We start from the raw sequence: 26,593 nt of genomic DNA on the forward strand, positions 1-26,593 counted from the left end.
TGTAATAAACTCTCCTTGTGTATAATGGTCTTCTGAGCACCCTTCCACTAGAAGTGCGCCTCTCCTTTAAACATATACGTCCCACAATGGACTTGATACTTTAGTGGGCAGTTCATAAACTGGAAGGTCGTTTCTATGGCCTCTAGCCATTTCTTTGCGGCAATGGGATCCATCTTGCCTCCGTCAAAGGAAGGTAGTTTATGCCTCTAGAAATCTCTTAGGTAGCAGGACTTCACAGTCATAGTTCCTGAATCTTTGGCCCCTTGCCCTATTCACTGATTAGCCATCATGGTCTGTATCATTTGGTTCGTCAGAGCCTAATTCTCCATCGAGGTCATCATGAACATCTGAAACATCTCTACTGTGGGCATGGCTAACGACTAGTTTAGTGGGACTTCTGTACTAGTGGTTGGAACCAATGGGACCTCCTTAGAGAAGGGAGCAGTAGGGGGTGTATCGAGCAGCCTTCGAGCCTTGGCCTTCCTTTGGCGTCTTTTTGTTCTTGATGGCTGTGGTACGGTCCCCTCGCTAGTTTGGGGCGTATCCCCAACCTCCTCTTCAAATTCAGGTTGTTCTACGTCAGGTGTTGGAACCGGGGTGTCCTGAATTTCCTCTCTTCTTCCCCTTCTGGGTTCGAGCCCAACATAAGGTTCACGTCTCTTGGGTGCCATTATCTACCACAACAGAAAGAAAAGGACTATGGTTACAATTACTTCATAGCGCATCTTCTAGATAATGTGCGATTATAACGCCATAGAAGGTCATGGTATACTCTATAAATACTAGCTTGACTTTTGTCTCTATGTTTCCATCACGTGAGAACATCTGGTCATGAGTGGCATGTGTTTGACGAGCGTGGTCACAGAGGATACGACTTTCTATCCTAAATGTCTACAGGACCTATAACCTGGCTGCTCTGATACCAAATTTGTAACAGCCCAGATCCACCGCTAGTAGATATTATCCTCTTTGAGCTTTCCCTTTCGGGTTTCCCCTCAAGACTTTAAAACGCATATGCTAGGGGAAGGTTTCCACACCCTTATAAATGGTGGTTTGTTCTACTCCCCAACCAATGTGGGACATCAAAACAGCCATGTCCATACACCCTACAGTGGTGTACAAAGTTCCAGATTTTGTGTCACGTGCTACCACCATAGCACCCTTCACAATCTTCCATGAACTCTTCTCAAACTTTGTTGCATAACCTGTGCTATCCAACTGACCAATAGAGATCAGGTTCTTCTTGAGACTAGGATATATTTGACATCCTGTAATGTCCACTGATTTCCTGTTGAAGTTTTTATGCAGACATCCCATTTTCCTTTGATCTTCAAATCTTTGTTGTTGGCAAGATACACCTTCCCAAAACTTCCAGACTTGAAATTTTGAAACAACTCTTTATTTGGAGATGAATGAAAAGATGCACCTGAATCCAAAATTTAGGATTCAATCCGATTGTCCACGCTAAGGATTAGAGCATCCCCAATATCTTCTGCTGAATGTATCGAATCATCGTCATCTTCTAATTTGTGATTCTGCTTCCTCTTTGTACAATCTGCTCGAAAGTGACATTTTTCTCCACAACTCCAACACTTAACGTTTGTTTGGAGATTTTTCTCGGTTCCTTGATTTTGATCGCCCATTGTTTGGTCCCTTTGATTTATTTCTTCTCCTTCGATCGACACTGAGAGCATTGCTTAATGAATCTCCAATTTTCCGTTTGCGAATATTTTCGCTAAGAACTACATCTAGAATTTCATCAAACTTTAGTTTATCAGATCCTCGTGAACTACTTATCGCGGCAACAATAGTATCCCACGACTCGGGTAAAGATGACATCAAAATCAATGCCTTAATTTCATCTTCGAAATTAATATCCACTGAACTTAGTTGACTTGTAATCATATTGAATTCGTTTATATGACCAGTAACAGATCCACCTTCAGACATTTGTAGATTAAACAGCCTCCACATCAAATACACCTCGTTCATAACCGACGATTTCTCGTACATATTCTACAGCGCCTTTAATAGATCTGACGTTGTCTTCTCCTTGATAATATCGAACGCCACGTTTTTGGACAACGTCAACCGGATCAACCCTAAGGCTTGACGATCTTTGAGCTTCCATTGCTCCGTGGTCATAGTATTCAGCTTCACCCCCAACAGGGTTCGTGAAGACCTTTCTGGTACAAACAATCTTCAATTTGCATCTTCCAGAAACTAAAATCGGATCCATCAAACTTTTCAATTCCAATCTTTGAAATTTCCATCTTCACAAATCGTGGTAAATTTCGCCTCGCTCTAATACCAGTTGTTAGCTCTGAAACCAACTGTTAGGATCGCTCAACAACGCACACACTCGATCAAGATGAACACAAAGAATAGGAGAGAGAAAATACAAGGAAGAATGATGGCTAAAGATTTTATTATTGATGACTTCATGTATGTACAACACAATAGAATACAGAGAATGAAGAAAAGTATGTTTTGAGAGCACGGCCTAATGAGGTATATATATGGTTTCAATTTACTAAATATAGCTTTCAAAGATTTAAACCTACGAGATATAATCTAACAAATATATCTCTATCAAATCTTTACCAAATATCTACCATATATATCTCTATCATATCTTTACCAAATATCTTTCAAATATATCTCTACCAGATCTAGGCATCAGGCTCCATATCCCAACACGATAAAAACTTTTAAAAGCTGTTTGCGATTTCAAAAGGCTGAAATCAACAAGCATATAGATCACAAAGTTAAATTGGAGAATTGGGTTTGAAAAATCTTTACAAAACAGAGTTGAGAGTAGAGAATTGTGTGCATTGTTTTGGTGTATTCCCCTTTGAATTGTGTACTTGATTTGTGTGAGAAATCTTCTTCTTTATTCGCGAGAGCTTTCAAGAGACTTAACAGATCTCCACAATGGTATGATATAAGCTCTCATAGTTATGCTCTAGGCTTTTGGAGAACATAAGCAATAGTAGTCTTGGGAAATGTGTCCTTTACTTATAAACCATAATCATTCCCTAATTCATTCCCTAATTTACTAATGTGAACTCCCTCCAACAATCCTAAGTAGTCTTGCCTTTCTTGAGTGATCCTTATTGCTCTTCGGTTTAGGGCTTGGTTGCATGTAGAAGTGTTTATTTATTATGCAACGTGTAAGGTTTATGTGTTAGCTTCTTGTTTTGTCTCGTATCTATTATAACAGTCGTACTCTTCTAATCGTGCAGTGCCATGAATATATATACAATCATGATCAATCTAATGAAGAATTCAAACCTCGTTATACTTCATTGCTTTTTTTTTTTTTTTTTTACTTCGTTGGACCTTAGGTGAGATCCTTTCTTCCTCAACCAAGCTTCACTTCATATTTAACACAGCTTTACTTTGTCATACAAGTCACTTGTATTTTTCTTCATTTCTAAACGACTTACCTCTACTCTAGGTCAAGTCTTAAGGTTCAGTCTATCTTTACTCTATGTCAAAGTTCTTCAAACACAATGTTGCATCTCATTTCAGTATCTTGGTTCTCGATGACACAGTCTCCATGTTTCTCCATCAACTCCAAACTTCACTGAGTTTAGTTTGAACCATTTGTTGGTCAAAACAAGCTTATAACATCCGAGGCTTAACATTTTCATTCAAGCACTTATTGAGACAATTCGAACAAGTATTGTACCAACAAAAAAAAAAAAAATCTATTGAGTCGCACTAATGTTTCATGATATCACTAGGGGCGTCACGATATTATTTACTTTTGTAGCTCACTCAAATGTTATTATCAAGAATCAACCCCTGAGTTAATTTCGTATTCAAAACTTTTAGATATTCATTCATTCGATCATTTTTTAGGCATGGATTCTTCCATGTCAATAATGAGTCATTTCTCTATGAACTCATTCTCAACGAAAATATTCAAGAATCTCGTCTTGCAATGCACACACTTTTGCCATGACACACATATGCCATGGAGTGGCTCACTTAGGCCATGAGACTTAGGCGTTATGGAGAGCCAACTCCATAGTTCTCCTATAATATATTCTAAGACACAATGTGGAGCTTACACCGGGTGGAGAGTTTATATTTTTACTTAAACAAACTTAACTCTGGACCCATTTATCAAAACTCACATTATTTCTTAGGTTCTTATTCTCACCTTAGCTTAAAAGTATTGTCCTCTCTCCCATGTATGTTAAATGATGTACCGTTCTTCTTTTGATAGTGCCATAACACTTCTCTCGATCCTTGAAATAACTTGACAGATGACACTTGACAGATGACACTTGCATGCCACAACTATTAGCATGATAGTGACATCTAGCACTAGCAAGTGTGGTAAGAGCCGGTAAATATTCAAGAATCATTTTGTTGAAAATTGAAGAATGGTTGTTGCGACGTATGACGACATGGAAAGGGTGAGTTCTAGGTATGTGTAGCCAAAATTAAGGCCATTCTGGCGCAATTCAAGATCCCTCCAAGATTCAAGCCTCTGTGACTGAAGAAGAAAAGGAATTAATGGATCTAACAGACTATGGAACACTCATTCTAAATGTAAGTGACATTGTTCTTCGACAGGTGAAAGGTAAAGAAACTCCAAAATCAAGTGCCCAACCAGAGGTTTGGTTACCTTTCCGGATGCTTTGGTTACCTCAGACCAACATTCCAAACCAAATGAGTTGCTGGAAAAGCATCAAAGGGATGATTCTCAAGCATTCAAAGAGTTCAAACAATGGAAGACCTTAGATCAAAAACAAACTTCTTTCTAAACACATAAAATCACTGAAAATGGTTGAGAGTTTTGTGGAGAAGACTTCATTTTGTTTTTGCACAATTATGTGGCCTCCTCTGACCCCAGACATGCTACAACAACAACATGGACGCATCTTTTCCAATTACTGTTTTCTATCACCCAAAACTTCAAATTGATAGTGATTTAAAATGATATGTAGAAGGGGAGACTTTCAACTTGTGTAATGTCATTTCCTTTCTAAATAATATTTGATTAAATTAAAGTTTTGAATAATGGATGATTTAAGAGGAAGTTTGCAAATATAATGTGATTATTATTTATGATACAACATAAAGAGAGAACTTTCAAGGCATAATGTGTGGTCATATCTTTAAATATATTGTTGAGTTTTGAAATTATTATTTATGAAAAGACTTTTAATTATCACACCTTTGTCTTCTTCTTAGGTTTTAAATGTACCATTAATTTATTGTGATTTTCGTTATATCATTGAGTTGTCAAATCAACGTTTATTAGTATTGATGTAATATTTTTCCCATCCAAGGTCATTTATGTCATTTACCAACCAACCCCCGTTTCCCCCTCGCTTCCTATTTCATCTCCACTTCTTTCGTATCATTATTATTTCTTGGAATCTTCCTCTTTTCACAAAAACTCATCAATAGATAATTATACTTGAAAAACAAAATGTGAATGATTTTTAAACTAAAGTAGAATACATTTAGGGAGACAAAACAACTTAAAACATTAAATAGTTGAAACATGGTGCGGCCCTGTACGACATTTGCTTCAAATCTGCATCTATCCTAGATCAGCTTCTTCTTGTCACCCAAAAAAACATGGAGGGAGTACTAAAACTCAATAAGTAGCTTACTCATAAGTTCTTAATCGTGACCTTAAGATGTGTTAGGAACACTTATTCATTTTCCTAATCTTGTTCTTATTTTTGGTTCTTGTTTCTTGCGTGGTGCTTAGCAACCTTCATATTTTATGGCCTTAGTTTATATAGTGCTACTTTAGGGCCGATTGTGTGAAACATGCTTGACTTGATTTATGTCCTTGAGATAGCATATTGATTACATGAAAATCAAAGGCTATCTATTACTTACTTGATCCTTAGCCTTAGAGTATCATATTGGTTACTTCAAAATCAAAGGCTATCTAAAACTTACTTCTTGATCCTTATCCTTAGAGTAGCATATGATTACTTAAAAATCAAAGCTACCTAAAGCTTATTTGGATTGAAGGTAGCATCCTTGTCCAGAGTTGTTTTGAAGGTAGCATCCTTGTCCAGAGTTGTTTTAAAGCTTATCTAAAGGTAGCTTTCTGGTTACTTAAAAACTAAATGCTTACTAGGAGCTTGTTTTATCTTAGGGTAGCCACATGATTACTTAAAAATAAAGGGTTATCTTAATCTTATCCTAAGGTAGCATCTGATTATATAAAAATCAAAAGCTAAATGAAGAAGCTAGACTTGATACCCTCGAATGGAAAGATAGTAATACAGAAGTAAGCAAACATGACCAAAGTGAGGAAGAACCTGAAGAGGAGGTGGTAGTAGAAGAAGGAGAAGTATATCTTCAAGTGAATCATCTAAAGCAAATTCTTCAACATCTGAATAAAGTACACTAAAAGGGAGAAACAGAGAAGCACCGTTATGGATGGAAGATTATGTAAGCAAGGAGAATTTTCTGAAGAAGCTCAACATACCAATTTAGTTCTATTAACCTCAAGTGCAGATCTGACTACCTTTGAAGAAACTATTCAAAGTAAAAAATGAAGAGTTGGGAAATGTGCCCAAGGAAATCAAGAAGATTGGAGTCAAGTGAGTTTTCAAAACTAAATTCAACGAAAATGGCGAAGTTGACAAGTATAAGGCTAGGTTAGTGGCAAAAGAGTATGCACAATAACATATTATAGACTATACTGATGTGCTTCCATTTTTTGCAACGTGGGATACTATTTGAATCATAATTGCTTTAGCAACTCAAAATAGTTGGAGCGTGTATCAGCTTGATGTGAAAAGTGCTTTCTTGTATGGAGAATTAAGCCGTGTTTGTTCAACCACAAAGTTGTGAAAAAAAATGTGAAGAGTATAAAATTGAAGAAGACATTTATATAACCTTAAACAAGCTTTACGTGCATTGTTAAGGATATTTAATAATAAATTATAGTTTACATATATATCATATTTGATATTTTATTATAAGGCAAATATCTAGTAGATGTGTCGAGAAGTGCAAAATCGTATGAAAACGATCCTCATTGTGCATCTTGATCAATTGGATCGTTTCTTTGTAGATTCCGATACGAAGCTTTTGTAGATGTGTTTCTGGGTATTCCTTTAACATTTCGTCCAAGAGAAAGAGTTCCTCTAATTCTCTAACTTTTTTTATAATACTCTTTTCTTGAATATCATTCAAAAAAAATTCGGATGGACCAGTATTCCACCAATTAGTAACCCAAGATTCTAGGCTTTTATTAAATAAAAGAGAGATCCACCTTGGCAAAAATACCATAGATGCAAGATATAGAAGGGGAATGAATGCTTTCTTTTTTGCCATTTTGTCGTCTTTCTTTTTTGCCATTTGCCTTCTTCCTACCATAGGTATCTTTCCATTTATTACTCTTCTATATCCTTGTAATTTATTTTATTATAAACAAGATAACTTTCGCACATGTGGTGGATTAATCAAACATTCTTATGCATGGTACAATCAAATTGAAGCACATTTTGTTAGAGAATGATTTGAGAAATGCTATTGTGACCATACTTTATTCATACAAACAAGAGATGGAGGTAAAATTTTGATTTTCAGCCTATATATTGACGATCTAATTTTTACTAATAATGATGAGAGTATGTTTGATAAGTTCAAGAATTCTATGAAACTTAAATTTGAAATGTCTGATTTGGGAAAAATAAAATATTTTATCGGTAGAGAGGTTTTACTAAATCCTAAATGCATTTATATTAGTTAAGAAAAAGTATGCCAATAAAGCTTTGGTGAAGTTTAATATGGAGAAGAGTAACCGTGGGAAGAATCCTATTGTTCCTAGGGGTAGACTGATAAAGGAGTCAAGGTCAAGTAAAGGAGTCAAGGTCAAGTACCATGTACAAACAATTGATTAGAAGTTTAATGTATCTAACTAAAACAAGGCCGGATTTAATGTATTTAATGTCTCTCATTAGCAAATTTATGGCAAATCCAACTGAGTTGCATTTGTAAGCGGCAAAAAGAGTGCTGAGATACTTAAAAGGTACTATCGATTCGGGAGTTCTTTATCGAAAAAGGGATAATAGAGAGTTGATAGCATATACTAGTTGTTGGGATATGGAGCTTGATGCCTAGATCTAGTAGAGATATATTTGGAAGATCTTTGGGTCGATTAAAAACTAAAAAGATGAAAATAAATAAAAATCAAATTGAGAAGAAATGCAAAGGAAACATATATCCGATCTTGAGCCTGAAGCTCTGATACCAAATGATAAGATAAGGAATCAATACAAGGGGAATAAGATTCGGATTACCTGGTTGATCCTGCCAGTAGTCATATGCTTGTCTCAAAGATTAAGCCATGCATGTGTAAGTATGAACTAATTCAGACTGTGAAACTGCGAATGGCTCATTAAATCAGTTATAGTTTGTTTGATGGTATTTGCTACTCGGATAACCGTAGTAATTCTAGAGCTAATACGTGCAACAAACCCCGACTTCTGGAAGGGATGCATTTATTAAATAAAAAGTCTTAAAATACAATAACTCTAAATTACTCTAAATTATAACCCACCCAAAATTTACAACAATCAAACTTTATTCTTCTTCAATGTAGCATGAATTGAAACATCTTTTGATAATTTTGACAACCTTTTCTTCACATCTTCATTGAAGTATATTGTAGGATTGATGTCTTTTGTTCATATCATTAATGATAAGATAAGGAATCAATACAAGGGGAATAAGATTCGGATTACCTTGTTGATCGAATATCTCAAGGCAAGAACACTTGATTGAGATTCAAATCACTCTAGAAGCAAGATCGATCATGTCTAGCTTCAATGATTCTTGTTGATCAAATATCTCAAGACAAGAACACTGTTGGTGTTAATATAACACATGCGGAAGCAATTTGGATCTTAGGCACTTTTAGAACATCAATTATTGTAAATTACTAGCATGTTCATAAGTATTAAAACTTAATGAGTTTAAATACTAACCTTTTGTAGTTCAAACTCCTTTTGCCTCACGAACCGGTTTCGAACCACCACTAGTGTTTTCTCCACTATCCTCCGGCCTTAGAACGGGATTGTGGAATCCGGTGAGTGACTAAACTTGGGAGGGATTTTGTATATGTGAAAAAGAGTGTTTGTGAGAAGTTTTTCTCAAGGTTTTTCATCAAGATGNATAACAATTTTTACTGAATAAACATCAATAATAACTTTATTGAAAATAGAATATATCTTTGTTTACATACTATGAGTTTTAGGACATAAAACCCAACAAACACTTGATTGAGATTCGAATCACTCCACAAACAAGATTGATCATGTCGAGCTTGAATGATTCTACATGCAATCTAAACTACATAGAATTGCAAAGAAACTTAGCCACTTGTTAAAGATCACGTATTTGTTTAGATTGCTGTCAGTTAGTATCTAATTAAATCTCCGTTAGGAGTTAGATCTAGTTTTTTATTTAATTTAGTTTTTGATTTGATTAGATTTTATTTTGATTTGTTTACTAGTTTGTTACCAGATTTTCTGCAGATTTTTAGGTAGATTTTTTAGATATCTCTTTCTATTCTCTGTGTATATAAGAGCATTCAAAATTTAATTATCTCATCTACCATTCAATAAATCCCTCTTTCACTAACAATTGGTATCAGAGCTATCTTCTTAAGGGGTCTGTGAGATCAAAATGGGAGAATCAAGTTTTTCAGCTGTTGCACCACTAGTCTTCGATGGAGACAATTATCAAATGTGGGCAGTTCGTATGGAGACTTATTTGGAGGCCTTGGATCTTTGGGAAGCAATAGAAGAGGATTACGAGGTCCCTCCGCTTCCAGCAAATCCTACTGTAGCACAAATCAAATTACAGAAGGAAAAGAATACAAGAAAATCAAAGGCAAAAGCTTGCCTATTTGCCGCTGTATCTGAAATGATCTTCATGCGAATAATGTCCCTCAAAACAGCAAAAGAAATATGGGATTATCTCAAGGCTGAATATGAAGGAGATGAGAGGATTCGTGGAATGAAAGTTCTGAATTTGATCAGGGATTTCGAGTTGCAGAAGATGAAGGAGTCAGAGTCGGTAAAAGAGTACTTTGACAGACTTCTCAGCATCGCCAACAAGGTGAGATTGCTTGGTTCTGTATTAAATGATTCCAGGATCGTTGAAAAGCTGCTAGTCACTCTTCCAGAGAAGTTTGAAGCCACCATTACTACTCTAGAGAACACCAAAGACTTGCCAAAGATTTCTCTTACAGAGCTCATGAATGCTTTACAAGCGCAAGAGCAAAGGAGGTCTATGAGACAAGAAGGGGTGATTGAAGATGCCTTACTTGTTAAGCATCAAGACAGCCACAGGTATAAAAACAACAAATATTTCAAAAATCAATTGACGTATGGAGATTCATCTGCTAATTATCAAAAGACAAAAGGAGGAGGTTTCAAAAAATCCTATCCACCTTGCCGCCATTGTGGGAAGAAAGGTCATCCACCATACAAGTGTTGGAGAAGACCTAACGCCTTCTGCTCCAAATGCAATCAACTTGGACATGAAGCTGTAATCTGCAAAGCCAAAAATCTGGTGAAAGAAGTAGATGCACAGGTCATTGATCAAGAAGAAGAAGAAGAAGATCAATTGTTTATGGTCACTTCTTCCTCAAGCAAAGAATCAAGCGAGAGCTGGGTGATTGACAGTGGGTGCACAAATCACATGACATATGACAAGGAGTCTTTTGAGGAATTAAGAGACACCGAAGATAAGAGAGTGAGGATTGGCAATGGTGAACACTTGGAAGTCAAGAGAAAAGGCACAGTAGCTATAACAAGCTATGAAGGTACAAAATTTATTCCAGATGTTTTATTTGTGCCTAAAATTGATCAAAATCTCTTGAGCGTTGGTCAGTTACTTAATAAAGGTTATAAAGTGTTGTTTGAGAATAAGCGGTGCTTGATCAAAGATGCTAGTGGCAAAGACTTGTTCAACGTCAAAATGAAAGGAAAAGGCTTTGCTCTAAATCCAACGACCTTTATATCTAGAGCTCGTGCCACTGGGACTTGGCACAAAAGACTTGGGCACTTTCATCATCGAGGTTTGCTTCAGATACAGTCAAAGAAGCTGGTAGAAGAACTCACTGACATTGATGATGACATGTCTCCTTACCGTGCTTGTAATTTTGGGAAGCAACATAGGCAACCCTTTCCTAAACAGGCATGGAGAGGCTCTGAAAAGCTGCAACTGGTTCATGCTGATCTTTGTGGTCCTCAGCGAACACCATCACTAAATGGTAATCTTTATTACATTGCTTTTATTAATGAACTAACAAGAATGTGTTGGATATTCTTGCTAAAGCAAAAGTCAGAAGTTGAGGGTGGATTTTGGAAATTCAAAACCAAAGTTGAGAATGAAGGTGCATGCTTGATTCAGACTATAAAGTCAGATAATAGCAAGGAGTACACTTTAGAAACTTTTAACAGGTTTTGTTTAAAGGCTGGAATTGAACATCAATTGACAGCACCATACACTCCTCAACAGAATGACGTTAGTAAAAGGAGGAATAGATTCATAATGGAGATGACGAGACGCATGCTTCATAAGAAGGATCTTCCAAAACGTTTTTGGGGAAAAGCAGCAAACACTGTTGTGTGCTTGCAAAGTCGAATTTCAACAAAAGATGTGAAGGTTCTCACACCATTTGAAGTTTGCATGTTAGAAGAGTCTGAAGATAAACAACTAGAAGGGTCTGAAGATGAACGACAAGATGTTTTGATTGATGATGCACCTGTCAGAGGAGGAGCTCTCGGTGATCGAGAAAAACAAAATCTGGGAGTTGGTTGATCGACCTTATTAAGAGGATATTTTGCCGTGATAATTAGTTAGAATATATCTTAGATATTTAGGGAGTTGTTAGTATAGATTTGATTAACCGTATATTTTATTTATTTACCAGATTTAATTAGATATATATTTTTTCTATTTTTAGGTATTAGTTGATAGTTTGTATCCTATTTAAACGTGGTAAACCTGAATGAAGATCATACTTTCGATCCCAATTCTATTTCTATTTCTCATTCTTAACATGGTATCAGAGCACCGATCTTGGTGTTCTTAAATATCAAAATTTCCTTTATGGCGGAATCAGCCAAATCTAGCTTCAAAATTTCGGATGTTGATTTAACACATCCGTACTATATTCATCACTCTGATCAGCCAGGATATTCACTTGTTCCAATCAAATTAAATGGAGCAAATTATCAATCCTGGAGTAAATCAGTTATGCATGCTCTTATTGCCAAGAAGAAAATTGGCTTCATTGATGGCACAATTGAGGAACCGTCCCAAGATGCAAATTCAACCGAATTCGAACTCTGGAATCAGTGCAACAGTATGATAATATCTTGGTTAACTCATTCCGTTGAAGCAGATATCGCTAAAGGCATTATTCACGCCAAGACAGCTCATCAAGTGTGGGTTGATCTTCACGATCAATTCTCACAAAAGAATGCTCCAGCAATTTTTCAAATACAAAACTCGATAGCAACGATGTCACAAGGAACCATGGCACTGTCAACATATTTCACCAAGCTCAAAGCACTCTGGGATGAACTGGAAGCGTACCGCACACCATTTACCTGTAATCAACGTCAAATACATATTGATCAACGCGAAGAAGACAAGTTGATGCAATTGCTCATGGGGCTCAATCAGTCTTATAAAACGGTGAGATCTAACATATTGATGATGTCTCCATTACCTAATGTGAGGCAAGCCTATTCATTACTTGTACAAGAAGAGATGCAGCGTCAGGTAACTTCCGAACCTACTGAGAAAATCTCGATTGCATCAGCAGTGCAAAAGAAAACAATATATTCAAAATTCGCCAAGGACAAATTGTGTAAACACTGCAATAAAAGCGGTCATACAATTAATGAGTGTCGAATTCTTAAGTTTCACTGTAAGTTTTGTGATAGAAGGGGCCATACAGAAGATCGGTGTCGACAGAAAAATAATTCTGGAAAGACAAGACAAGACAATCAACACAATAACCGTGGATATCGATCATCTGCAAATATGGCCGATGTTTCACAGTTGAATACAGAAGAACAGTCACCTAATTCCATTCCAAATTTTTCTTTTGAGCAATTACGACAGATAGCACAAGCCTTATCTGCAATCAATCATCACCCTTCTGGTAATTCTGACAATCACATCAATGTTGCAGGTTTGTTTCCCATATCTACATTATCTATTAACTCTGCGAGTTCTAATTCATGGATTCTCGATAGTGGAGCTACGGATCATATAGTATCAAAATCTTCTGTTATGACTGAACCAAAGGCTGCCATCATGTCTACAATAAATTTGCCTAATGGTGAGACAGCACGTGTGTCACATACTGGCAATATTTTACTTAGCCCTAACCTTAAATTAAACAACGTTTTATGTGTGCCTTCATTCAATTTAAACCTAATGTCGATCAGCAAACTTACCAATAACTTGAAATGTTATGTCACCTTCTATCCTGATTCTTGTGTTATGCAGGACTTGGCTACGGGGAAGATGATTGGCCCGGGTAAACAATTTGGAGGTCTCTATCATATTTCTTCATCTCCAATCAAGTCTTCAGCTCATCAAGTATCTCAGTCATCTGATTTGTGGCATTTACGCCTAGGTCATCCTTCCTTTTCTCGTTTCAAATTTCTAGCTGATCAATTGCATCTTAATAATGCGAGTTATTCTCATAATTGTAGTATCTGCCCGTTAGCAAAACAAACTAGGTTGTCTTTCCCAAGAAGTTCAATAACAACCCATTCTGCTTTTGATCTGATACATTGTGATGTTTGGGGACCACATAAAATTCCTACCCATTCTGGTTTGCGTTTTTTTCTCACTATTGTTGATGATTTTACTCGATGTACTTGGGTTTTTTTAATGCAACATAAGTCAGAAGTACATCATTTGTTAATGAACTTTGTTAAATTCGTTCAAACTCAATTTCATACTACTATCAAGATAGTTCGATCAGACAATGGGACTGAGTTCCTATCTTTGCAACCATTCTTTACTTCTTGTGGTATTGAATTTCAGCGCACTTGTGTCTATACTCCACAACAAAATGGAGTCGTAGAACGCAAGCATCGCCATATCCTAAATGTAGCTAGGTCTCTTCTTTTTCAGTCACAGGTTCCACTTAATTTTTGGGGAGAGTGCATTTTAACGGCTGTTTATCTTATAAATAGAACGCCATCACCATTATTATCTAACAAGACACCCTTTGAAGCACTCTACAAACGACCACCTACATTTCATCATCTTAAAGTTTTTGGTTGTAAATGTTATGCAACTATAGTACATCCTAAGCAAAAATTTGAACCTAGGGCAACTCCTTGTGTTTTCGTAGGATATCCTTGTGGTCATAAAGGTTACAAGTTGTATGACATGCAATCTCACACATTCTTTATCAGCCGTGATGTCAAATTTTGTGAAGATGATTTTCCTTTTTCATCAGCTTCACAAACTTCGACATTAGCTCCTTCGACTCTTATTGTACCACTTCATGATCCATCCTACTCAAACATCCATCCTCCACCTTCTATTCCTTCACCTCCTACTCCTCCTTCACCTCCTATTCCTTCACCTCCTACTCCTCCTTCACCTCCTATCCCTTCACCTACTACTCCGTCGTCTCCTCCACCTTCTCCAGATTCGCCCACTAATTCCAATCCTATCCCACCTGATACATCAGCTCCACTTCGACGTTCTACTCGTACTAAACAGCCTCCAGCTTGGCATAAGGATTATGAGATGTCTTCTGGAGTCAATCATTTAACCTCTAGCTCAAGTCCCGGCACTGGCACCAGGTATCCCCTTCATCATTACCTTTCATTCTCTCGTTTTTCTCCTACTCAACGTGCTTTTCTAGCTCTTATTACATCCCAGACAGAACCTAAAACCTATGACGAGGCAGTTGGCGACCCGTTATGGCAGCAGGCTATGAATGATGAAATTGCAGCTTTGGAACGTAATCATACATGGTCTCTCGTTCCTCTACCACTTGGTCATAAAGCTATTGGTTGTCGTTGGGTGTACAAAATTAAATACAACTCTGATGGTTCTGTTGAACGTTATAAAGCTCGACTAGTAGCAAAGGGGTACACTCAGGTTGAAGGTATTGATTACACAGAAACATTTTCCCCTACAGCGAAACTTACTACACTTCGTTGCTTACTCACTGTTGCTGCTGCTCGAAAATGGTTCACCCATCAGTTGGATGTTCAAAATGCCTTTCTCCATGGTAATCTAGACGAGGAAGTTTATATGTCTTTACCACCAGGTCTTCGCCGACAGGGGGAGAATACAGTATGTCGGCTCCATAAATCTCTTTATGGATTAAAACAGGCTTCTCGCAATTGGTTCTCCATATTTTCTACAACTATACAAAATGCAGGCTACACTCAGTTCAAAGCAGATTACTCTTTAGAGTTAACTTGGAAGTCTAAAAAGCAGACTAATGTGTCCAGATCATCAGCAGAAGCCGAGTATCGAGCTATGGCAAATACTTGTTTAGAGTTAACTTGGTTAAGATACATTCTTCAAGACTTGAATGTTCCACTGTCCGAACCAGCATTATTATATTGTGATAATCAAGCAGCATTACATATAGCAGCCAATCCAGTTTTTCATGAACGTACGAAACACATTGAAATAGATTGTCATATAGTTCGAGAAAAATTACAAGCTGGAATCATCAAACCGTGTTATGTTTCGACCAAAATGCAATTGGCAGATGTTCTTACTAAAGCTTTGGGAAGACAGCAATTTGACTTTTTGAAGGACAAGTTGGGTGTGATCGACATACACTCTCCAACTTGAGGGGGAGTATTAAGAGGATATTTTGCCGTGATAATTAGTTAGAATATATCTTAGATATTTAGGGAGTTGTTAGTATAGATTTGATTAACCGTATATTTTATTTATTTACCAGATTTAATTAGATATATATTTTTTCTATTTTTAGGTATTAGTTGATAGTTTGTATCCTATTTAAACGTGGTAAACCTGAATGAAGATCATACTTCCGATCCCAATTCTATTTCTATTTCTCATTCTTAACAGACCTCTAAACAGAAAAATAATTGGAGCAATAAACAGAAAAATAATTGGAGCAAGATGGGTGTTCAGAAAAAAGCTTGGAGTTCACAGCATCTAAACAAGGAGGAGTGTTAAAGATCGCATATTTGTTTAGATTGCTGTCAGTTAGTATCTAATTAAATCTCCGTTAGAAGTTATATCTAGTTTTTTATTTAATTTAGTTTTTGATTTGATTAGATTTTATTTTGATTTGTTTACTGGTTTGTTACCAGATTTTCTACCGATTTTTAGGTAGATTTTTTTAGATATCTCTTTCTATTCTCTGTGCATATATAGAGCATTCTTGCTCTTCAAAATTTAATTATCTCATCTACCATTCAATAAATCCCTCTTTCACTAACAAGCCTGAAGCCCTGATACCAAATGATAAGATAAGGAATCAATACAAGGGGAATAAGATTCGGATTACCTTGTTGATCGAATATCTCAAGGTAAGAACACTTGATTGAGATTCAAATCACTCCAGAAGCAAGTTCGATCATGTCTAGCTTCAATGATTCTTGTTGATCAAATATCTCAAGACAAGAACACTTGATTGAGATTCGAATCACTCCACAAGCAAGATTGATCATGTCGAGCTTGAATGATTCTACATGCAATCTAAACTACATAGAATTGCAAAGAAACTTAGCCATTGACTAAAGAAAAGCACAAATGCTTCTTTTAATATATTTTCCAAGTCTGATTACAAATAAACATACAAGGCTTTATATAGCCTCAAAAAAATGAAACTATTAAAGCATTACAAAAGTTGTAACATTCACACTTTATGGCCATAATTAGCCATTATGTAAATGTAACCGAAATTAAATAAAAAGTCTTAAAATAGAATAACTCTAAATTACTCTAAATTATAACCCACCCAAAATTTACAACGATCAAACTTTATTCTTATTCAATGTAGCATGAATTGAAACATCTTTTGATAATTTTGACAACCTTTTCTTCACATCTTCATTGAAGTATATTGTAGGATTGATGTCTTTTGTTCATATCAGATTTGATAAGAGATATATTGGGTAGATATTTGATAAAGATTTGATAGAGATATATTTGGTAGATTATATCTCGTAGGTTTAAATCGGAAGCTATATCTAATAAATTGAAACCATATATATCCCATTAGGCAACTCTCAAAATGTACTTCTCTTCATTCTTTGTATTCTATTTTGTTGTACATACCTGAAGTCATCAATACAAAACCTTCAGCCAATATTCCTCCTTGTATTTTCTCTCTCCTGTTCTTTGTGTTCGTCTTGATCGAGTGTGTGCGTTGTTGAGCGATCCTAACAATTGGTATCAGAGCTAACAACTAGTATCGATCCTAACACTAGTAGTAATTATGCATGAGATGTAGATGATAGGAAAAGCACTTCTGGTTATGTGTTTTTACTCAGTGAATGAGCTGTCTTGGTCCTCTAAAAAACAACTTATAGTTACCAATTGTGTCTTGATCCTCCAAAAAATAACTTGCAGTTACTTTGTCTACTACTGAAGTAGAGTTTGTGGTCGGGAAGAGTATTGGAAAGGGGTGTGGACAAGGAGAGCATTGGAAAAACTTGGTCATTTTTAGAGTTGGCTAGTTTGTAAGCCTCTAAAAGCCAACCAAGTTGATTTGTATAACAATGTAATTGATTTCCGAGCTTTAGTTTGTGTGTTTACAACAAATTATATTAAAATAATAACATTTAATTATGAAGTATTGAGTTGAAGTTGAAGCACTATGTCACAAAAGAATTAATACCACTTAAACTAAATGCATAAAGCTGCAAGTAAATTGAAAGCATTTGTAATCAATTTTATGGAAAGATGGTTTGATTAGATCATTTCTTTAGGCGTGAAATTATATTAAAATAATGACATTTTAATTATGAAGTATGAAGTATGTTTCAAAGGATAAATAAAATATTTTTAGTATGTTTGTCCATCCAATTTTCTTCTAATAATTTTATAGAATAAACATCTCACTGTTCATAAATAAATAAAAAATAAAACTTTTGGAGTATTTATCCAAAATAAATACCCTCCCAACATGGTGGAAGAATAAGATGTACATATTATAACAAGCAGACAGGAAGAATAACATAACTAACTACCTTGAATGAAACATCATAACATCTAAATGGAACATTTAGGTTCAACTGTATTGAAATTCTTTGAATTCAATAATAAAGATGTGGTTTTTAATTTAGCTTCTAAGCTGCTTTTCCAAATGGAGGAACTGTTTAATCTTCTTGTGTGTTGAAACAAGGTTTCAGAAGGAGTGCAGATCAGATTTGTGATCTCACCACCTTCTTCTTTCTTGTTTATTGACTTCCCAATCAAATTGCAGTATGTGTTCAGGTTCCATGACGACAGAAAGAGAGAAATAAATGAAGAATCCAGCCGTTGAGGCTAAGCTAAGCTATGCTAAGCGGCTCTGAAAACCAGATGGTGGCAGGTCGTGTCGCAAGGATAAGGGCAGTCAACTGCTTTCACTGCTGCTCGGTCGAAGTACCAATCTCCAACGGCCAGAGCAATTGGCTGCATATTGTCAATCCCCACATGTTACACATTTTCACACTAACTAACTATATTTACACACTCAACTCACCTTGTTTCCGATGACAGGAGAATTGTCGCCGAACCATGTATCCTGTCTCTCAGATTGGCAGTGAGCAAAGCATGAATTAATAAATAACCCATTTTCTGAAGATTTTGAGAAATCCCGAACAGCATCCAACATTTGGTTCCTGAATCCTGTTAAAACAAACACACATGCAACAGTAAGTCACTAAGAAACACATGTTAGTTAAGAGCTTGATCACATCCCATTCCGAGAATGTTACCTTGAAGAAATTGAATCTGAGGTTGGCTACATTTTGCATAATTCAGCCTACAATCGTGCCATTGCCCAGCCGGATCCACAGAAGGTGGAGCTATACTAGATTGTAGCTGTTTAGTAAGAGAAAGAGACCATTTCATCAGACCCCGATCCAGGTTTAAAATAAAAAGGTTACAACACTCTCAGCGCAGGAGAATATACCTGCCAGGAATCGTATGCTGCGTTCACTAGAAACAGTGGGGTTTTGATTCCAGCAATTAAATTTTGTGGGAAGAAACACTGAGTAATTATGAGGAACACAAAGTGATTTATCAACGTACCAAATTAAAGGTTATGAGAACTTCATGTTGAAGTTTTCAATAATATTGGGACTACCAAAGTAGGAATGGAAAGAATTACCGAAGTTGGATCGAGATGGTTCATACAGAAGGATGGCAGATTCACTCCTGCTCCCTGCAACAACAATTATAATGCATAATCATTTAACACTGAGATTCTTAGTAAAGAAAACAATTATATATCTTAAGTAACTCCTCACGTCTCTTTACTTTCCTCACTTGTTCGGGTGGTTCGTCACAAGTACATTTAATCCTCCTAATTTCTACAACTTTTTCAATGAACCTTCAAATGAAAAACTCACTTTTGTTGGATGTTGGGTGAAAGTCCCACGTCGGCTAATTTAGGGAATGATCATGGGTTTATAATCAAAGAATACTCTTTCCATTGGTATGAGGCCTTTGGGGGAACCCCCAAAGCAAAGCTCTTATGCTCAAAGTAGACAATATCATACCATTCTGGAGAGTCGTGTTCATCTAACCACTTTTATGATTTCCACAGTATGAAGGGGAAAATAAGGAATGGTGCCAATTACTCCTTCCATCTTCATAAAATGACCAGATTCCAAGACCAAATTATCATCCTCTATGCTTCAAAATCTAAATCAAAACGATAACACAATTTGTGTTCATGGTAGAAAGTGGTATACATGAGGAGGTTCTCCAAGAGATAGAAAGAATCTGTGACTCTCAGTTCCAGTGGATTACTCAAAGTTGAGTAATTGAGGGTAATTCTTTTTTAATGTTGTTATATTAATTGTTAGAACAAGGAAAAACATGAATCGATAGATAGATTAACTTTGTACCTGCAAGCCCACCACACCACCAAATAAGTTTCTAATGTAGTGGCCTCCAGATATATCAGTCCTGCAATTCCATGAAGAACTAATGAATACTAGAAGCATCTAATTAAAGCCGTGGCTCATGATTTTCATAGGAGCAATTGCTAACGAATATAACGAACAAAGTCAAAGGATACGAGAGAATAAGAGAACTTACACATCAAGGAATAATCCAGCATCACTCAGACATTTCACTTTAGTGGCTTGTGGAAATAAGTCTCGAAACTCATCACAGTGTAAAATAGATGCCAAACCTCCAGCAGAGCATCCAGAAAGCAAGGCCTGAAACATGAAAAAAAAAACATAAATCAGAACTAATGAGTTAACAAGCCGAGATAATGTGGCAGGTAAACTAGACCTGTTCAGCAAAACGCATTCCCTCGGCCTTCAATGCTTCCATAGCAGCCATCCAAATCCGCTGTCCTCTAAATTGCAACTGTGCAGCCTATAAAATACTCGCTCTATTCAAAATGTGATAAATGCAAGATAGCAAAAAGAGAAAGAACAATAGCACAGCAGTCACTAATCTATTGGTAGGCCGTCTAGATAGCAAGATGTGAAACTGCCATTGACAGACACTGAAAAGTGAAACATATATTTTACAAACCTTGTTTTCTGAATCCCCAGTAAAAGAGGCGCCATCACAGTAACGAACCTTCACTCTGTTCCAATTAAAAAAATCTGGAATGAAATATGAACATGTAATTGTTAGTGTACATAATGTGAGGAAAAACTAAGACAGGAAGTGAGGGAAAAATAATAAGTTCAAGAGAATGAAAAAGCAACCAGGATTTTCTTCAGCTTTGTTACTCAGAATTCCTGTAAATGGTATCTGCTTCTCCATAAATTTTGACGAGCCACGCCTTGTTGTTTTCCGATAGACACAATTCCTGATATTGTTACACCATCCACCTCCCTGCCAACAGATGCTCAACTTAAGACCTCAAAGTTTGGACATTAATAGCATGATGGCAGAATATGTTGCAATTATCATGGCCAACACTAAAATCCTGAACAGATTGGTATTAATGTCTCATTTGGGAAGTTAATGATCTAAAGATATTAATAGTGTTGGGAGTGCGACCATTTATCGCATTCGATAGATAAGTGAGAGACAATATCTCTATTAGTATAAGACCATTGAGTAAGGGATTCTGGAGCTAACACATTGAGTGAGGGATACCCTTCTGTTCTAAACCTCTGGAAGGTGAAGAGTTGGAGATTAGTGTAAATCTCAAAATGTTTAAGAGAACATTTCTTGGATATGTAGATTCCATCTCGAGTGTTTAAGAGAACCAAGAAAACAGAAAAAAAAGAAACGTACATATAAAAAGGATATGAAGTTGAAAATAGATTGACCCATAATTCAAAACATGTTTCATTTAGTGGCATTGTTTGAACAAACCTCCAATTGAAGAAGCCAGCTTTTTGCTCCTGACCCATATCCACGATGCAGGTGATATCCTGGCAAAGTGCCATCCAAACAGACTGCACAAGGTAAAGAAAGAAAAACAAAGACAAACACAAAAGTTCACATCAACAAATCTAAGGTGGGTAAGAAGAAAAGTAAAAAAGTGATGGAAGATTCAGATCAGCACCCAAAAAGAGGCTCCAACAATAGACAGAGAAAAGAAAATGCAGGAAATAAAAAAGGGGACCTGCTTGTTTTGTATCTGCTCCTTGAATGAGAGTGAGTCCAACCATGAGAGGAGTAAGGGTAGCAGCAAAGGAAGTTTCATAAGAGTCGAAGAGAGAAGAATCAGAGAGATTGTAGGGGTTTAAGGCGTGAACCCATTTGGTAAAAGACAGTGCTAAGAGAAACAGAAGGAGCGAAGGCTTGAACATGGCTCTGCTCCTACCTCACACAGTATGAATCAATGTGGCTGGAGTGTGTAGAAGTGAATCAGTTATAGAAATCTGGGAATAAAGCAAAAGGGGGAAGAAATGGGAAAAGCGGAACAGAGTAGAGTGTTAGTATAAGAGCGGCAAAGGGGGGGTTTGTAAAGGCGTGAAGCTGGGAAATGAGAGGATGAATTATTGAGAAAGAAGGTTTGCCGGGGTTGTCATGCAAAGGATTTTGAGCTTACACTTTACAGGGAGGGACGGTAAGGCTTTACTTTAAGCAGGCACGAGCAGGTAAAAGCTATGCAGCAGTGTCAAACCATTTGTGACCGTGGGATCCGAAGCACCAATACCAGGCGGCACCGCACAAACCCCACGCTCCTCCCTCATCTCTGACGTCGGTGCCTTACATTTACCTCCCCATAATAACTGTTTGCTTTTAGTTTTAAATTTTTTTTTTATTTTGTTTATAAACTCTTTTTCTTTTTCATTCATTTATTGCCGGTTGCCTGCTTTAATCAAATTTTTTTTTAGAAATTGTGTTTGTTTTTTTTACTGTTCTAGATTATAATTTGAATTTGGAAGAAAAAGCTTATAAAAATGTTTTAAATATGAATGTAATGGTGAGGAATTATTGAAAATTAGTATTCCATAAACAGACAAATGTTTAAATAAGTGTGATAGGAAGGTGTAGTATCATTAAATATTCAAACATCTTTATGAACTTATTTAGGTAACTACATCTCAATCCTTGTAGCACATTAAAAAAAAATTGGGTCAAAAGTGATACTCACAGGTAGGCTACCAAATTTATCTCAAAATCACAAATTCCCTTTTCTATACCATTTTAAAATTTCAAAACTATGAGTAATAAAATTCTGAATTTGCCTCATATATTTAATGACTTTCATTAAAATCAAGAAATGAATTTAAGTCAGCAAATGGGAAAATAACAACTCCAATATAATTTTTAAAACAATAAATAAAGCATCAACTACTTTTATTGTTGAATTAAAAATATATTGAAAAAAGGTGAAATTATTATGAATAATTGAATGGCTTAAGCCTCCTTTATAGTTGTTTATTGAGTAGAAAATTGAAAGTAAAAAAAAAATGTAATTAAGTAAAATAATAGAGGGATTAGTGGTTTAAACAAAGATGATAAGAAGCGTGAAGTCCGGCGCACACAATTAATGAGGCTGCTCCATTCAACTCTGTTGTTTCTTGATTGTTGTTCATACATATATTTAATGAAATATTAATGATGATTTAAACATAAAACAAATGGGGGATGGGAGACCGGTGTCTGGATTGGGTTTTAATTAAGAAAAATAATAGTGGTTTAAACAAAGATGGCCCACAAACATTAGAGAGGAGGAGGTAGATGAGATCTAAGCATCAAACATCTTTTTCTTCCCAACAAAGCAACATTTTAATCAATTCTTTTACAATTAACCACTTTCACATGCTCTGATCTTAACAATTTTGTTTTTCTTTAGTACTGTTTTTAATGGAATGGGGAAGAATGATGGCGATGGGTGCGGAGGCTACTCGTGCAGTAGCAACATCAAACCAATAGTAACCAACGTTATGAGTCTCTGCCCATCACAAACTCCCCACCGACACAATTTCACTCCCAAATCAATATATCCAACGCCCTTTCTCTTTCCTTTCGTTTTCTCTTCATTTGCCTTCTTATCCCACCACCTCAAACTCATCACCATGCTTAATTTCAATAATTATGTGTGCTTTGACTTTCCACCCCCCTTCCTTTTTCCAACATCCAATATTATACAAAATCACAATTCAACTTTCCCGTGATAAAAATTAAATAAAATTTTCTAAGATTCAATATCTTATAACCTACCATCTACCCCCTTGTTAAGACTTTTAGAGAAGATTATATGAGAGGGCATAATTGAATAAAGGAAGCGACTAGTACGCGTCACTCCTCTCTTTAATTTTAGTTACCATACTAGGCTCGATCATGACAATAGGTTGGCGGAAAAATATGAATACAAGGAACTTTTCTCACCTATAGAGGTATTCAATAATCTCCGGCTCAACTTGATACTACTTTGATCTAAACACTAATTTAAATATTAAACATGTTACACTAGTATGAGTATTTTCTATACAAGTTGTTCGACCAAATGACAAATCACCTTAGTAAATACGACATTGACTTGTGACTAAATTTATGCCTCAACTTAAGATGTCAATCAATTTTGAATTAAATAAAATATCCAATAATAAAAATTGATTGTTAAATTTAAAAAAAAAATGAGAATCATATTATTCCCTGTTGTTTTCCTAGCTGGAGATACTTATTCTAAAACTATTCTTTAAAATTTAACAAAACTAGTAAATAGTAACATTAGAAAGAAAAGAAAGTGTGTTTTATTTCACATGTTTTTAAGAGAAAAATGTTTTATTTGTGGTGGGTGTAGGTGTTTGAATTAATGAAAACAATTGACGTAGACAATCACTTGTCCAAGTAGCCTACCACCAAAGCTCTACTAGCTAAACAATCCACACGAAGTTTAAGTGGATCCAAATATTGGGAGCCTACATTGATGTAATGGTATGTCTAACCCATCATTTTGTTGTTTAAGTTAGCATCCATTAAGGAGCTCAGATTTTATAACTTAATTGTCGGACAAAACTGACATGGTTCATTTTAGCTACTATAGTTACGCTCACGATTTTAAAACGTGTCTGTTAGGAAGAAGTTTTCATACTCTTATCAGAAATGTTTTGTTATTCTTTCTCACCAATCTTACAAAAACTAAAACTAAATTTGGAAGTCTGAAATATGGCAAGATAAAATAATACTTTGGGTGGTAGATTTAAATTTGAATTTAGGGGGTGTGGTTAAGTTATGAGGTAACGTTAAAAAAGGATGAAATAATAGGTATGTATTTATGAGATGATTGGGTTTATTAGTGGGCACGTGAAAGATCCATGATTGATGATAGAACATTAGAAAGAAAGAGGAAGGTGGTAGGGCAATACGGCATTAATCGCTCCCACACAGCCACATGAATATCATTACACATACTCAACCTCCCACTAACGGATGTCCATGTAACACACCATCTTCTTCTTTTATGTTAATTCTACTAATATCTTCTGATACTATTAAAATAAAGCCATTTTAACGTTAATATGAACATAAATTGAACTTCATTTTTTCTTCTTGAAACTTGGTGAACAAATTTGGTTTCAACGGGCCAAGAAAATACAAAATGGAGTTTACTTTGATGTTGGGCTCCATTATTCTTAACCATCTTCCACTTGGAGACAAAGCAAGCAGCACGCCGACCCTACGGTGATATGGATATCAACAAAAACGACCTTGATAAATTCATCGGTCGAATTCTGGGCTTTATGAATTCTTAATATGGAGGGCATAATGCCTCTAAAATGTCACGACCAAACATAGGTATACGTCATTTAAAGAAGGGAGGTATGAATTGCATCATAGGTATATGTCATGATTTAAAGCTATGGATACTTCATTCATTTTGTATGTCACGTACATTGGGATACTTCCCCGTTATGATTAGTACGGATGCATACACTAAGATACATGACACCATGCATTATGCACTCCTTTCCCTTCATAGCTTTTGATAGCATGCGTGGACCATATGTAGAAAAGTACTATACATCCAATTTCACCCGAATTGAAAAGTAGATTCCAATGTCATGATGTTCTACAAAATGATAGGTTCTATCATGATTGCATCTGATTGCATTTCTCATCCTTAACGGTGGGACTACTTATGGAGCATTTTAAATACTTAAGTCATGTGCTACTTCTTTTTAGGAAAAGGCAAGCACCCATATACAGATGACAACAACACTATGCTCGCCACGAAAACACAACTAGTATAGTTGTACTTTTCTTTCAAAATTGTAATGGGCATATGCATTTCTTTTAGATTGTTGTTATTTCAATTTTCACTATTTTATTGATGTTTATTTTTCTTTATCCAGAACGAATTTAGCAAACGTTTAAACCCATGACATTGTTTACATGTGATTATTTCTAAATAAATTTCCACACATATAATGCATGTAGTGCCAACCATCGTTTAGATGTGATTATTTCTAAATAATGAATTGCCACACATATAGTGCATGAAGTGCCAACCATCGTTTAGATGTGATGATCTAATTATTTCTAAATGAATTTCCACGCCTAGTGCATGTAGTGCTAAAATAGGTGTGCATGTAGTGCTAAAACAGGTTCATTACATTATTCTCTTTCAAATGGACTATTAAATCTTAGTCATCCATGTGCTTACTTAAAAAATGCGTAGTAAATTATAACAAGTAGATGCAATAATGATCACAAATTTAGAGAAACTGAAAAATGGGAAGGACGCTGCTGCAGTGATTACGGCTTTCAACAGCCAATTACCAGGACCTCAGTCTATTGCCGCCACTCTACTTGCACCAACTCCTTCATTGCTGGCTAACGTACTCACCAAGGCTTTCCAAGTTGGTACCAAGATCACGTCTCGCTTGGCGCCCAAAACCTAACAAACGCTTCATTCATACCTATAATTTGCCCCAACATCAACATACATACACCAATA

The 26,593-nt window shown here is 36.0% G+C and overlaps 1 protein-coding gene across 1 annotated transcript; it reads right to left on the reverse strand.

Annotated features, from left to right (window-relative positions):
* Positions 1–18,125: 18,125 nt before the first annotated feature.
* On the reverse strand, positions 18,126–22,402 carry LOC111461972 (pectin acetylesterase 12-like). Its single transcript, XM_023105616.1, has 12 exons — positions 21,803–22,402; positions 21,550–21,632; positions 20,931–21,060; positions 20,752–20,825; positions 20,503–20,589; positions 20,302–20,426; positions 20,109–20,169; positions 19,367–19,420; positions 19,169–19,246; positions 18,972–19,077; positions 18,737–18,882; positions 18,126–18,666 (listed from the first exon to the last, which is right to left on the reverse strand). Exons 1-12 carry the CDS (start codon positions 21,987–21,989, stop codon positions 18,553–18,555), a joined length of 1,245 nt encoding a protein of 414 aa, XP_022961384.1. The 5' UTR covers positions 21,990–22,402; the 3' UTR covers positions 18,126–18,552.
* Between the last annotated feature and the right edge of the window lie 4,191 nt (positions 22,403–26,593).

This window comes from Cucurbita moschata, unplaced genomic scaffold (genome assembly GCF_002738365.1).
Source record: "Cucurbita moschata cultivar Rifu unplaced genomic scaffold, Cmos_1.0 Cmo_Scf00026, whole genome shotgun sequence".
NCBI lineage: Eukaryota > Viridiplantae > Streptophyta > Magnoliopsida > Cucurbitales > Cucurbitaceae > Cucurbita > Cucurbita moschata.

What these genes read in the sequence shown, in the direction of transcription:
- LOC111461972 (XM_023105616.1), bottom strand. Translation starts at nt 21,989, where the DNA reads ATGTTCAAGCCTTCGCTCCTTCTGTTTCTCTTAGCACTGTCTTTTACC. An exon ending in AGCAGATACAAAACAAGCAG is followed by an intron (nt 21,633 to 21,802) that starts GTCCCCTTTTTT and finishes TACCTTGTGCAG; the next exon opens with TCTGTTTGGATGGCACTTTG. An exon ending in CTCCTGTCATCGGAAACAAG is followed by an intron (nt 18,667 to 18,736) that starts GTGAGTTGAGTG and finishes GACAATATGCAG; the next exon opens with CCAATTGCTCTGGCCGTTGG.